We start from the raw sequence: 12,477 nt of genomic DNA, 5'->3' as shown, positions 1-12,477 counted from the left end.
TTTACGGAGCTAACCAAGGGGTGTATTAATGGCTCTGTTGTGTATATGCTTTGAATTAATGTTCCTCCTTGGAAGTTGCTATTTAGCCTGGGTGCGTTTATGAAGTGACAAATGTATAGGTAGGGTAAGTGTACAGCACTAGCAAAAAAACATTTGGCTGAGAACTGGCACAATAATGCGGGGCTTTTGTAAATCGCAAGGAACTAGGGAGAGTTATCATAAATCGATGGTTTTAGGTTGCTTCTGCCTTTGTCTTGGACATAAATATCGCGTTTTCGATACAGTTTGACGTTACTCACAAGCCGTCAAAAACAAAAGCGCAAAATTATGCCTTTGTTGGTCTTATACCGTATAGTTGCACCAACGCCGCTGAGATTAGTAGGAACACGTGATAATCTGGTGCCATTATAACGCATGGAGGCCTCTATCTCCGTCAAATCTCAATGTAATTTCGCATGCCTTTTTAGATACATTCCATAGCATACTGCAGAGAAACTGTACTAAGGGACCTAGCTCACTGGGAGGAGGGTCCCGTTCTTGAGGTGGTCCAGATGTGTCAAAGATGGAGGTTTTTGTGCACGTCTTGATAAATCCTGTGATTTCTCAAGATGTGACTCAGATTCAACCTTTTGACGCATCTGGTTGGTGGATCTTGATACGCACGTGAAGCAGATGTGAAATAGCGCTGGGCTCTTGTCGTCATACGATTCATTGTGCAATTATCCGTACTATTCATTGGACCATAAGTATGTCGTATATTGAGTGATTATATGTACATTATCTCAGATCCGTCCCCCTCATTATCGAATCAGCATAATATTTAATATCAGCCCGTGTCTGGTGCTTGCGATGAAGCGACCGCTCCCGTTGACTGTGATTTTTGAAACCGTAGTGACAATGAACGATGAATATTGAAAATTGGTGCGTACCTTTTTGCTCCCTTCTACGCCCCCATAGGCGATAGTTAGGCTTGCAAGCCGACTCTTGTCAATTTTTGAGGTGCCGGAGCGATTAATTTTACGCAGTTGGGGGTATAAAACAATCTGTATAAGTGTAGTCAACTCGAAATTGCCTTCAGCCGACAAAATGAATGCACAGAACCCACCTGCTCCTCCAACGGCTAGTCGTGCAACCTCTGGTCCGCAGCAAAACCCCCAAACTCCCTTGGAAAGTTGAACTACGAATCCCGCAATGACGGTGGGGCTTGCTCAATTGATTTCGCGTGTTGAAGGAATCAATGAACGCATTTGTTTCCACCAAAGCCACATAACCTGCAATAATAATAGTCAATTATCAGAGCATACTCATTAGTAGTACATTCGGGGCCCCTTTGTCTTGTCATAAACACTCACCCGGTCTCGAGCCCTCTACTCTCGATTCTGGAGCTACTAGCGGTAGTACGACCTGCCTTGCTAGCCGTTTTTGCTGAGACCAACAGCTTTGTTCGCGTAATTGGTGCTGGCGCCATGCTGAATATTTTGGCATCTTAAACCCCTCAGGGGTCCGTGCGCACTACACTTCGTAACAATGTTCGCAAAGTTTAGCATAATCGGCAGGCTAATGAAGAGCGCCGATAAGAGGTAGACTGGGAGCAATCAATTCATACCATTTCTCAGGTTGAAGGTATTCATGAGTTGGCCACGTAACAAGCGTCCTAAGGTCTCGTGGCGGTAGCTGGCAAGCTTAGGGGGGTATGATATTTTATTCCATTTACATGGCCCACTATATTACATTTAAGGTCCATCTGCGAGTGTTCAAGATGTATGCAAGATGGCACGTGATGTCCAGATGTATCAAGACGTGCAATTGGATACATCTGGGGCGCATCTGATGGTATCCAAGATGGGGCTCTCCTCCCAGTGTAGGCGATCCGCGCATGTGATTACCAGCAAGAGCGCCTGAACCGTGAAACCAGTCACGCGTGCAATACCTTTTGGGGTGACCGTATTATAATTCAAGATAAATTGGTATTGACATGGTGGTAGTGAAGCCTTAACGGATGTACATAGGTTGGGATTAATGGGATACCATTTATGAGAGTTCTCGGAAGCCGCAAGTTATTGATCAGGCTCATCATACTTCGATCCAACGTAACCCGAGGGCAAAAGTTCCGGAGCATGTCGCTCTCCTCGTTCACTACCAGGACGTTTAATTAGCCAAACAAATAAAGGGCCAGAACAAACAGCTCACATTTCGTCGATCGCCTTCATTAGATCGTAGTTGACCTCGCGAGACACGACCGAGTCATGCTTGTATGCAGGGTGAGAGCGAACGAAGTTTCGCATCCAGGTTGCCGGCGTTTGAAGCGAGCCTATCAGCCCCGGTAAGAGTCAAGCTCTTCGAGATATGCTGTAGCTACTCGCCCTCTGCTCGACGCCGAACTAACTCGATGTATTTTCTCAGCTTGAGTTTCCGAGTCGCATCCACATCCAGAGACTCGATGTATGCGTCGACAATCCCAAACAGTCCGAGATAAGATCCCTACTGATGGGTTAGTAGTCGGTCTATATGACACACAAATGCCCAGACAAACCTTTCCATTGATGATCTCGTTGATAGTCATCTCCTCGCATTCATCTTCCGCAGCACCCTGAAGTCCATCTCCAATTACACGTTCGCGACCATTACTATCCCCGTTCGATGAATTGCGGGTGATAGTTCCTACACGCTTCCTAAACCAGAACCCTTCCCCTCGCACAGCATCTCTCCGCTGCGCCCGCTTCATGTTCTCGTCCACCTTGCTGATCGGAAGGTACAAGTTGAGACCAAAGCTCAAGATCGCGCGCGAAAGTAAGACGACAAAAAGTGCCATCGCAGCGTTCTCGAAGTCTGTCGGCTGGACTTCCATCGTTCGGAACTCTATACGCCAGCCGCACTCGCCGGTTTGTGACGGCGGCTTGAGTCGGAGAGACTGCCAGTTTGTGGACTGGAATGACTCGAAGTGCTCTGTGGATGTTTCATCGTCCTGTTCGAGCTTTTCGGGGAGAACTAGGAGTGGGTCGCGGACGAACAGGTGAGCGAGGAGCTTTGCCAGTAGGTCATCCACGTCTAGGAAATAGACTCATTGAAACATCCAATCGGAGGGCGAAGGTCACTCACTGTTATCACGCAAGCGTCGGTAGACACCTTCGTGGAAAGGTATGGGGATATCATTATACTCGGGCCGGTTTTCCGCATTCTCAGACAAGTACATATCCACACTACTCCATCGAGACTTGGGTATCCGATGCTGGCCTTCCTTGAGGGGCTATGTAGAATATTATCAGTATAATAGACAATAAATAATGTAAATCTTACTTTTAATCCTTTCTCCTCCTCTGTCCGATCGTCGCATGATTCTTCAAGAATGTCCCACCGGCAGTCGACATCTGCAAGATACCCACGATACGCCGGGGAGGAAGCGGTCAACGCCATCTGTCGAAGAATTAAACTCACGACGCTATTGGTGACATCAGATTAGACATACCATAATGGGAGCGACTGGTACCAGAGCATCATAAACGACACGAGCCTCGTCTACATCACGGGCCTGGAGAGTAACTTGCAAGCAGCAACAACCGGCACCAAATGTGGTTGTATCCAAGTAGATATGGTCTTGCTTGATTGCCCCTGGGATTCAATTTGGTTAGTTCGAGCTTATTACTGGAAGACAATGGCAACTGACCGTGATCTTCTGGAGAAATGCCTGTCTCCCAAGGAATGGTGGGATCCACAAACGGCCTGGGTGTGTTGGTGTCAAAGTATATGGGAATATTGGCTGCAACTTTGGCCCCTCGTCGGCTCTTCATATTAGCAATCAAAGATCTAAGTGCCAATGAGTAAACGCCAGGAGCCCGTGCTCAAACGCACTTACGGGAAACGGGCATTAGGACTGGTGATGTCACCCGATAGAAACAAACTTTCGCTTGTCGCCGCATGCACAGGGTCAGTTTCAGGGTGATGTGTAAACGGTTCTCGAACACCAAGTCTGGGGAATGAAGTCAACGTCACGAGGGATTCACTTGGCAGCAGATACGCCTTGGCGAGTTTGCGTCGGTTTCGCATATCTTTCTCGACTGATAGTAGGCTATCAACGCTACCGTTGTACGGTGATCCAGGAGCGGACTCCAACATATAGCGATTGCACTCTGGCTGGAACTCGGGGACGGAACCGCTGGGGGAAACCTGTTAGCGCCGGCATTGGAGTCACTATGTTTAGCTTACGCATTACTATGAAACATCTCCCGAAGGCGACTTTCGCAAGCTTGGATCTTTGGCAAAATCTCACTCTGACGCAATGATAATCGAGCATCTCGATTCTCCTCGTCGTAAGAGATGACCATAGATTCAATCTGAATGACCAATCAGTACAGACGACACTGGTGATGGACGATTTCATACCTCGTCTCCCCAGAGGAATGGATAATCTTTTCGATTTTGCTGTTTTCGCCAAATGTTCAGAAATTGTGTGATGCCGTGCTCGCGTATGTAATCTGCGTGCTTTTGGGTTTCTTCCCAATCCAGAGGGGTACCGACAACTGCAAGTCCCATGTTGGCTCAAGGCAAGCAAGCGATATAGTGTGCTGGGTGACCTGGAATAGTTCGAGTTGCAGATGGTGGGCCATCCTAAATTATATGTAGGGCGGCAAGGTCCCGCCTAACAGTGAGATGACGACATAGCAGTACGAATGCGCTAGTGGGGCTTTGTTCGGGTCCTAGGCTTTGCACAAGGGATTCATTCGTCTGTCTCCTTGTATAGACGTCGAGAACATCGCGGATGTACATAAAATGTCATACGCTTACCAGATGAGCTTGGCATATGACGTCATCTCACGTGCCTCAAGGTTCAATGAATGATATCGATACCCGGATCAAAGCGGAGATCGTTAGAGGCCTGGGACGTCGATCTAGGTGTTGGTTCTTAGGAATGCTCCACATGCGTCCGCAGGCCCACCAGTGCCAAACTCAACCAAGTTGCCCTAACACATGGGTCCTTTGACGAATACCACAAACTGTTCCAGTCCAATAACAACTCGAAATGCCCATTCAAGCGGTCAACCATTGCCGGCTAAGCCACAAATGGTTTATATTGTCAGGCACCCAGGGGGGACGACTCAATCGAATAGATATTCAAATTTCGTCGAGCAAGCGAATTCCATCCGTTTTGGAACCAACTTGAACGCCAAATCCTTCATACTTGTTGGTTCAAGGTGCGGTCGAATAGTTACTGAGTCCGTTTGACGGTGAAGCATTCAGGGGTTGCATTATTGTTTGCCAGACACTCTGTGTGGGGATTATTCACGTATCAAGGTTATTGATAGTGCAAACTTAGTCAGTGAGCCCCATGCCGCACCTTAGGAAAATCAGATAACTTCCCCCCCAGAAAACTAGATAGTATGCTTTACACGCATGAGCTCAGACCTCAATCAAAAGCATCCATTCAAGGCAGTGGTCCACATGCATAGCAAGAGACTGGTTGATGGTACTTCCTATTCTGTTCCATGGCGTATGATATTTATGGTTATAGGCAATACACAAATACTTGTTGTTTAACCGTGGAAAGTAAAAACATAGTTGGTTGTTACATCCGTCTTAGTTTTGAATTGACCAATTATGGATCGATTTTTGATGGCTGTGCCTGGAAGGTCACGTCCCCAAAGGCAGGATATCAATTTACCAAATTTCTCTTAGTCAAAAGATAGTTTCACTGGTGGTAATTGGGGCTGCGTTCAGGACATAGGCGCGCATTGGCTCACGCCACCCAATCAAATTTAATGTTCTAGGAACCTTTCCTATTGTGGATGCCAATTTGGACATCTGGCCAAATTGTTCAGAATGAGTGGCTATTTTAATACTCAACCATGTGCTATCTGTATTGAGCGTACTTATCCCTCTGGGTCTCACTTCAGCTGCGCAATATGGCAATCACCCTGCCAGTTGTGGTCTCTTTGATTTTCTGTGCTATATCAACATTTGTATACAAGCGGCAGCGCAAAAATTATAGGTTACCCTTACCACCAAGTCCCAAAGGAGATCTGTTGTAGACACAGTTGATACCAGGGAATTTATTCCCATTTTCTCGAATTTAAACAAAGGTTAACGGACAACATTTTCGATCACGTGACTTCGGCGCTTATATCATACGCTAAGCGCCAAGCCACGTCCCCATCTGCGCTTACCTCAGCATACGTAGCCACCTCCACCTGATGACATCACTATGACACGTCAGTGACACGTATGCATGAGTAAGGCCAACTGCGGATCGGGGTTCTTATTGGTTATGGTATTGCATATATTGTATTTGTAATTAGTTCACCCTTGTAATATATAAGGAGGCCAACCGACCATGGTAACACCCAGGTTGATTACCTCTTGTCACATCCTACACTGTACAAGGGCCTTACAGCCCGGTAAAAACACTTAGTTACACGCCTTAAGCGTTGTCCTTGCTGTACATACGTAGCTTGCCGCCGCCTTATAGCGTGTGGTCATTGTAGATAGTAGTTTGTTGTTGTAGGGTACCCCGTCGCCGCCTTAAGCGGTTTCTGTACTAGTCACACGGCCACAAGCGCCCGCACCCTTGACGTCCTTACAGACGTCTAGGACACTAGGTAATTGACCTTAAGTTGGTTTCAAACTGTGCCCACCAAACACACCCACTTAGCTACAACAAACAAGAAGACCCCCTGTACTAGCACAAGGGAAAACAGGTGATCAAGCTCGCCTTTTGCTGTTAATAATCAAACCAGCGTCAGCTCCACCTAGTACCAAATTGCTATAAGGCAGACGGGTTCTAATCATCCGCATACCCACAGTTGCCGCACCTGTTACCAGCAACCTCAGACAGCAGATACACCCGCTTGCAGAAACAAGGCCCTACATTACGCCTGCCCACGGCTGTAATTAGCGGTACTTACTGTCCAACGCTAGGTTGTTTGACGCAGAGGTTTAGCGTTTGCGTAGCAAAGCGCTCATAAGTCCTGATATAGGCACCCCTGGCTACACAGCCCTCACTCCCCCTCACTCGCCCACCATTACCTCGCGCACTCCCACTCGCTCCTTGTCCCGTGCATCTTCTCACGCTGGCCGCTCCTACCTGCCAACACATACCATGGCAACCCGTTCCTGGCCAGCCTCTTGAACCCGTTCCCCAATCAATCAAGGGGAGCTGGGACCCCAACTTTTGGCAACCCCCTATGTCGAAATTGGGGAAGTTTCCCTCAAGCAAATTACAAGCCTCCTCCTTGGCCTCCTTGGCCAAGTTGAGCACCTTGAGCGGAAAGTGGAAGAAGTCCAAGAAGCAGGGGTTGAGGCCCGCACCAACCTTGAGAACATCTCTCAAGCCGTTGATACTGTCAAGGATGGGCTTAGAAGCCTCCAACTCCATGGGCCCCGGACCCCAGAAGACACAAAACCCCCAGCTGTGGAAGCAACGCCACGCCCCTTATCAAAAGTTGACCCTGTTGGATTGACTAGTCGGGTCTCATTCTGGCCCGAACCGTCTAGAGGGCTCCCCGCCTTTGCCCAACCCACTCCTGTCCAAGCAGTGCCCCCGCAAGTCCCATCTCCCCCTCCATCTCCGCGTCTCCAATCCCCGATTGGGACAGCTGCCCCTCCACCTCCGGCTCCAGTCGCCGCCTATCCTGCTCCGGTCAAGGTTGACCACCCCGACGCCTACACAGGCAAAATAGGGAGCAAAGCAAAACAGTGGTTGACTTGGATGTTAGCCTGGACCCGCCTCAACTCGCGGATGTTCCCCACCAACCAAGAGGTTCTATCCTTCCTCTTGATGAACATGAAGGACACCGCTGGGGCCTGGGCCCACCCTCACCTTGACCAGCTTGGCTCACACTGGGCCATCATTCAAACGGTTGAAGGGTTCAAATTGGAGTTCTTGGCAGCATTTGGCGACCCTGACGCTACAAGGGCCGCAGAGCGGAAAATTACCACCCTCACCCAGTCCGGCACATGCGCGGACTATATTACAAAGTTCAGGACCTTGGCGATGGAACTGGACTGGAATGACGCAGCCCTTCAAGGCCAGTTTGCCCGTGGCCTCCATTGGGAGGTCAGCCGCCAAATTGCTACCCGCAAACACCGCCCCCGTACCCTCCTAGAGCTGCAAAATGCAGCACTTGTCATTGATAACGCCCTCCGTGAGGAGCGTGCTAGCCATCCGCCAAAGGATAATAAGTCTAGCAGACCATCTAACCCCGCAAGGGGGACAAGTGCCGGCCAATCAAGCACTGGTTCTAAGAAACTCTCCAACAACCCAAACTTTGTGTTGGAAGAAGAACAAAACCGCCGCCGCGCCGCCGGCGCTTGCATCAAGTGCGGTAAAATGGGCCACAAGTTTGCGGAATGCCGCACGGGCTGGAAGGCTACCCCTATTGAGGACAAGGGGAAAGCCAAGGAAACTGCCAAGATTGGCAAAGACTCCAAGTACCAATCAGGAAAAGAGTAAGGGTACCTGCTGCCGCACGCAAGGACCCCAAGGACTCTGGTTTTGTCTTGGAATTATGTAATATATCTACTTCACATAGAAATCAACCGCTGTTCACTATTCCAATCAAACCAGAGAAAAGAGCGGAACCATGAGAAGTCCTGATCAACTCAGGCGCCACATCCTCCTTCATGCACCCTTGCACTGCGGAATCACTCTGCCTTCCACTCATTGACCTCCCTACACCCCGCACCGTCACAATGCTCAATGGGTCAAGCCCCCAGGCTGGTAAAATCTGGAAGAAGGCCACTCTAACCTTCTCCTTAGATGGCAAACAAATAACCAAGACCTTCCTGATTTGCAATACAGGGTCCCATGCCACCATCTTGGGATTGAAGTGGCTAGACGCCCATAACCCGGAAATCAATTGGAACCAACGCACACTCTCCTTTCCCCACACACCACCGGAACACGCTGCTATTGCCAAGGAGGAGGAAGCTGATAAGAACCCTCTTGAAGGAGTACCCCCTGAATACCACCAGTATGCCAAGGTATTTGGGGAAGAAGAATTCAACAAGCTTCCCCCCCACAGGCATTACAATATTGGCATAGAACTTACGGAAGAAGGCCCCTTGAACTCACCCTTATACAGCATGACCAATGCCGAGTCCGTCACACTTAAGGACTGGCTCAGGGACGAGCTCAAGGCTGGGAAGATCCGTCCCAGCAAATCATCAATTAGTTCCCCCGTAATGTTTGTTCCCAAAAAGGATGGTTCCCGCCGACTGGTTGTCAACTACTGCCGATCAAACAACCGGACAAAAAAAAATGTATATCCATTACCCCGTCCAGATGACCTTATGGCCCAGCTCCGCGGCGCCAAGGTCTTCACCAAGCTAGACCTGAGATGGGGTTACAACAATGTCCGCGTTAAGGAAGGTGACAAATGGAAAACAGCGTTCCAAACCAAGTACGGTCTCTACAAATCCCTGGTCATGACCTTTGGCCTGACAAATGCCCCTGCCGCCTTCCAGCATTTCATGAATGAACTGTTCAAAGACTTACTGGACGTATGCGTCATCATCTACCTTGATGACATCCTGATTTACTCCAGAGATGACGCGTCCCACACAAAGCATGTTCACAAAGTCCTGAAGCGTTAATGGATAACCAGTTATTCTGCAAAGCATCGAAGTGTACATTCCACGTTACCTCTGTGGAATACCTGGGAATCATTGTTTCAGATAAGGGTTTCAGTCTGGATAAGCTCAAAATCCAGGCAGTACAAGAATGGCTGGTACCAACTAAAGTCAAAGAAGTCCAATCATTCCTAGGATTTGCCAACTTCCTTTGTTGTTTTGTCGCCAACTTCAGCCACCTGGCTAGGCCGTTACATAACCTAGTCAAGAAAGACACGCCGTGGAAATGGGACATCAAGGAACAAGAAGCCTTCCAGGGATTGAAAGATGCTATCACCAACGCCCCAGTTCTTTGTCACGCCGACCCATCAAAACCCTACTTTTTAGAAACGGATGCCTCCGGCGCAGCTCTAGGGTCCATACTCAGTCAACGACAGGAAGACGGCCGTCTACACCCCCTAGGATTCTTGTCTGAATTGTTCAAAGGCGCCAAGCAAAACTACAACACCCACAACAAGGAACTCCTGGCCATCATCCAATCGTTTGAGTATTGGCGCATCTTTTTGGAAGGGACACTCCACCCCATCACAGTTTTCACAGACCATTGGAATCTAGAATATTGGAGGGAGTCAAGAACGTTCAATCGTTGCCATGCACAATGGCACCTGCTACTAGCCAGGTACAATTTCCAGATTGTCTACCAACCTGGGAAGCAATCAGGGAAACCAGACGCCCTTTCACGCCATTCAGACCACACTGACATTCCACCTGCGGATCAAACCATGCTCCCGGACCCCGTATTCGCCAACATTGCCCTAGTAACTCCCAAAAAAGAGCTACAATGCCAGATCGAGACTTCTCTAGACCAGGATGAATCCTTGGAAGAGATCTTGCAGTTCCTACAAAATGAGTCCAAGGCACCACCCTCCATTAAACGCGCATTCAAGGATTATGAAATGGAGGCTGGCCTATTGTTTTACCAAGGACGGATTGTAGTACCGGATGTAGGAACCTTAAGAACGGATTTGCTCAGAATCTTCCACGATAGCCCATTGGCGGGCCACCCAGGCAGACAGAGGACCCTAGAGTTAGTGTCCAGGACTTACTACTGGCCCGGCATCCGTGCCGACACATACTGGCACGTTGACTCATGTGAAATCTGCCAACGGATTTGGAAACCCAAGTATGCGTCTATCCCACCTCAGCCTCTGGAACTCCCATCACGCCTGTGGCAACATGTGTCATACGACATGATAGTAGACCTGCCCAAAGACAGAAATAGTGATTCTATCCTGGTCATTGTGGATAGTTTTACCAAGTACGTAATCCTAGTAGAGTGTTCCAAGAAGCTCAAAGCCCCGGAGTTAGCAGACCTATTCTTACGCCACGTATGGAAACGCTATGGCATGCCTGAAAAGACAGTATCAGACCGCGGACGGGTGTTTAATAACAAATTCCTGAAGGCCCTGTACCAACGCCTGGGAATAGACCCCCACTTCTCTTCGGCCTATCATCCTCAAAGCAACGGGCAAACAGAACGTGTGAACCCCACGGTCAAACACTTTTTACGGGCCTACTCAGGGGTAAACCAGAAAGACTGGGTCAAGTGGTTACCAATGGCGGAATTTGCCTACAACAACGCGGTACATAGCTCAACAGGCAGATCTCCCTTTAAAGCGCTATACGGTTGGGAACCTTCCTTGACTCCAAGTAACGTCCCAACAGATGTCCCTGAGGCACACAATCTAGCAACCCAGATGGAAGCACAATGGCGGGAAATAGAGGCAGCACTCCGGCAATCAAAGTCACGCATGGTGGCCGGAGAAGTAGGAGAACCACTTGAGTTTGAAATTGGGGAAGAAGCCTGGCTAGACGCCAAAAACATGAAGCTAAAGACCCTTAGTCCAAAGCTAACCAAACAACGCCTAGGCCCCTTCAGAGTAACCGAGAAAATCTCCGACAGAGCTTACCGCCTAGAACTCCCGCCAACAATGAGAATCCACAATGTTTTCTACGTGGGTCTTCTGTCAAAGGTCAAAAGGGACAAAAAGCGCAACTTCAAGAACCGGCCACCACCTGTCACCGTGGATGGAGAAGAAGAATACAAGGTTGAAGGGATCACAGACATGGAAGAAAGGAACAGGAAGTGGTTTTTTAGGGTAAAATGGAAAGGCTATGGATCAGAGGAGAATACCTGGGAACCAAGGGAAAACCTCAAAAACGCCAAGAAAATCCTAGAAAAATTTGAAAAAGAAATGAAAAGGAAGGCCCTCGGCGCCGCCAAGGCCCTTAAAGGGGGGGCAGTGTTGTAGACACAGTTGATACCAGGGAATTTATTCCCATTTTCTCGAATTTAAACAAAGGTTAACGGACAACATTTTCAATCACGTGACTTCGGCGCTTATATCATACGCTAAGCGCCAAGCCATGTCCCCATCCGCGCTTACCTCAGCATACGTAGCCACCTCCACCTGATGACATCACTATGACATGTCAGTGACACGTATGCATGAGTAAGGCCAACTGCGGATCAGGGTTCTTATTGGTTATAGTATTGCATATATTGTATTTGTAATTAGTTCACCCTTGTAATATATAAGAAGGCCAACCAACCATGGTAACACCCAGGTTGATTACCTCTTGTTGCATCTACCCACTGTACGAGGACCTTAGGTCCAGTAAACACTTAGTTACTTAGTTTTAGGTTGCCTTAAGCAACTTCCTTGTTGTACTTAGCTAGCTCACCATTGCCCTTACAGGCTTGGTCGCTGTAGTATAGTTGGTTGTTGTTGTAGGTAGCTTGCCCACCGCCTTAAGCGGTTTTTACTTAGTCTTACCCGGCCGCAAGCGCCCGCCTCCTTGACGTCCTTACAGACGTCTAGGACACTAGGTAATTGACCTTACGTTGGTTGCAAA

General features: G+C 48.6%; 3 protein-coding genes across 3 annotated transcripts; 2 read left to right on the top strand and 1 right to left on the bottom strand.

Annotated features, from left to right (window-relative positions):
- Nucleotides 1-2,057: 2,057 nt before the first annotated feature.
- Nucleotides 2,058-4,530, bottom strand: RhiXN_11796 (glutamate-cysteine ligase catalytic subunit; the record flags this gene model as incomplete). The annotated part of the gene is made up of 11 exons (XM_043331611.1): nucleotides 2,058-2,136; nucleotides 2,191-2,311; nucleotides 2,376-2,481; nucleotides 2,534-3,048; nucleotides 3,100-3,247; nucleotides 3,298-3,414; nucleotides 3,467-3,609; nucleotides 3,665-3,804; nucleotides 3,854-4,153; nucleotides 4,204-4,331; nucleotides 4,381-4,530. The coding sequence occupies 11 exons, from the start codon at nucleotides 4,528-4,530 to the stop codon at nucleotides 2,058-2,060; spliced, it is 1,947 nt and encodes a 648-aa protein (XP_043185121.1).
- A 2,560-nt stretch (nucleotides 4,531-7,090) lies between these two features.
- On the top strand, nucleotides 7,091-8,443 carry RhiXN_11795 (Retrotransposon gag protein; the record flags this gene model as incomplete). The annotated part of the gene is made up of 2 exons (XM_043331610.1): nucleotides 7,091-7,100; nucleotides 7,143-8,443. The coding sequence occupies 2 exons, from the start codon at nucleotides 7,091-7,093 to the stop codon at nucleotides 8,441-8,443; spliced, it is 1,311 nt and encodes a 436-aa protein (XP_043185120.1).
- Nucleotides 8,444-8,613: 170 nt separating this feature from the next.
- On the top strand, nucleotides 8,614-11,873 carry RhiXN_11794 (Retrotransposable element Tf2 protein; the record flags this gene model as incomplete). The annotated part of the gene is made up of 2 exons (XM_043331609.1): nucleotides 8,614-9,561; nucleotides 9,597-11,873. 2 exons carry the CDS (start codon nucleotides 8,614-8,616, stop codon nucleotides 11,871-11,873), a joined length of 3,225 nt encoding a protein of 1,074 aa, XP_043185119.1.
- Between the last annotated feature and the right edge of the window lie 604 nt (nucleotides 11,874-12,477).

Source organism: Rhizoctonia solani, chromosome 12 (assembly GCF_016906535.1).
Source record: "Rhizoctonia solani chromosome 12, complete sequence".
Classification (NCBI taxonomy): Eukaryota; Fungi; Basidiomycota; class Agaricomycetes; order Cantharellales; family Ceratobasidiaceae; genus Rhizoctonia; species Rhizoctonia solani.
Note: the sequence above shows the minus strand (reverse complement) of the source record. Positions and strands in the feature narration are given on the sequence as shown.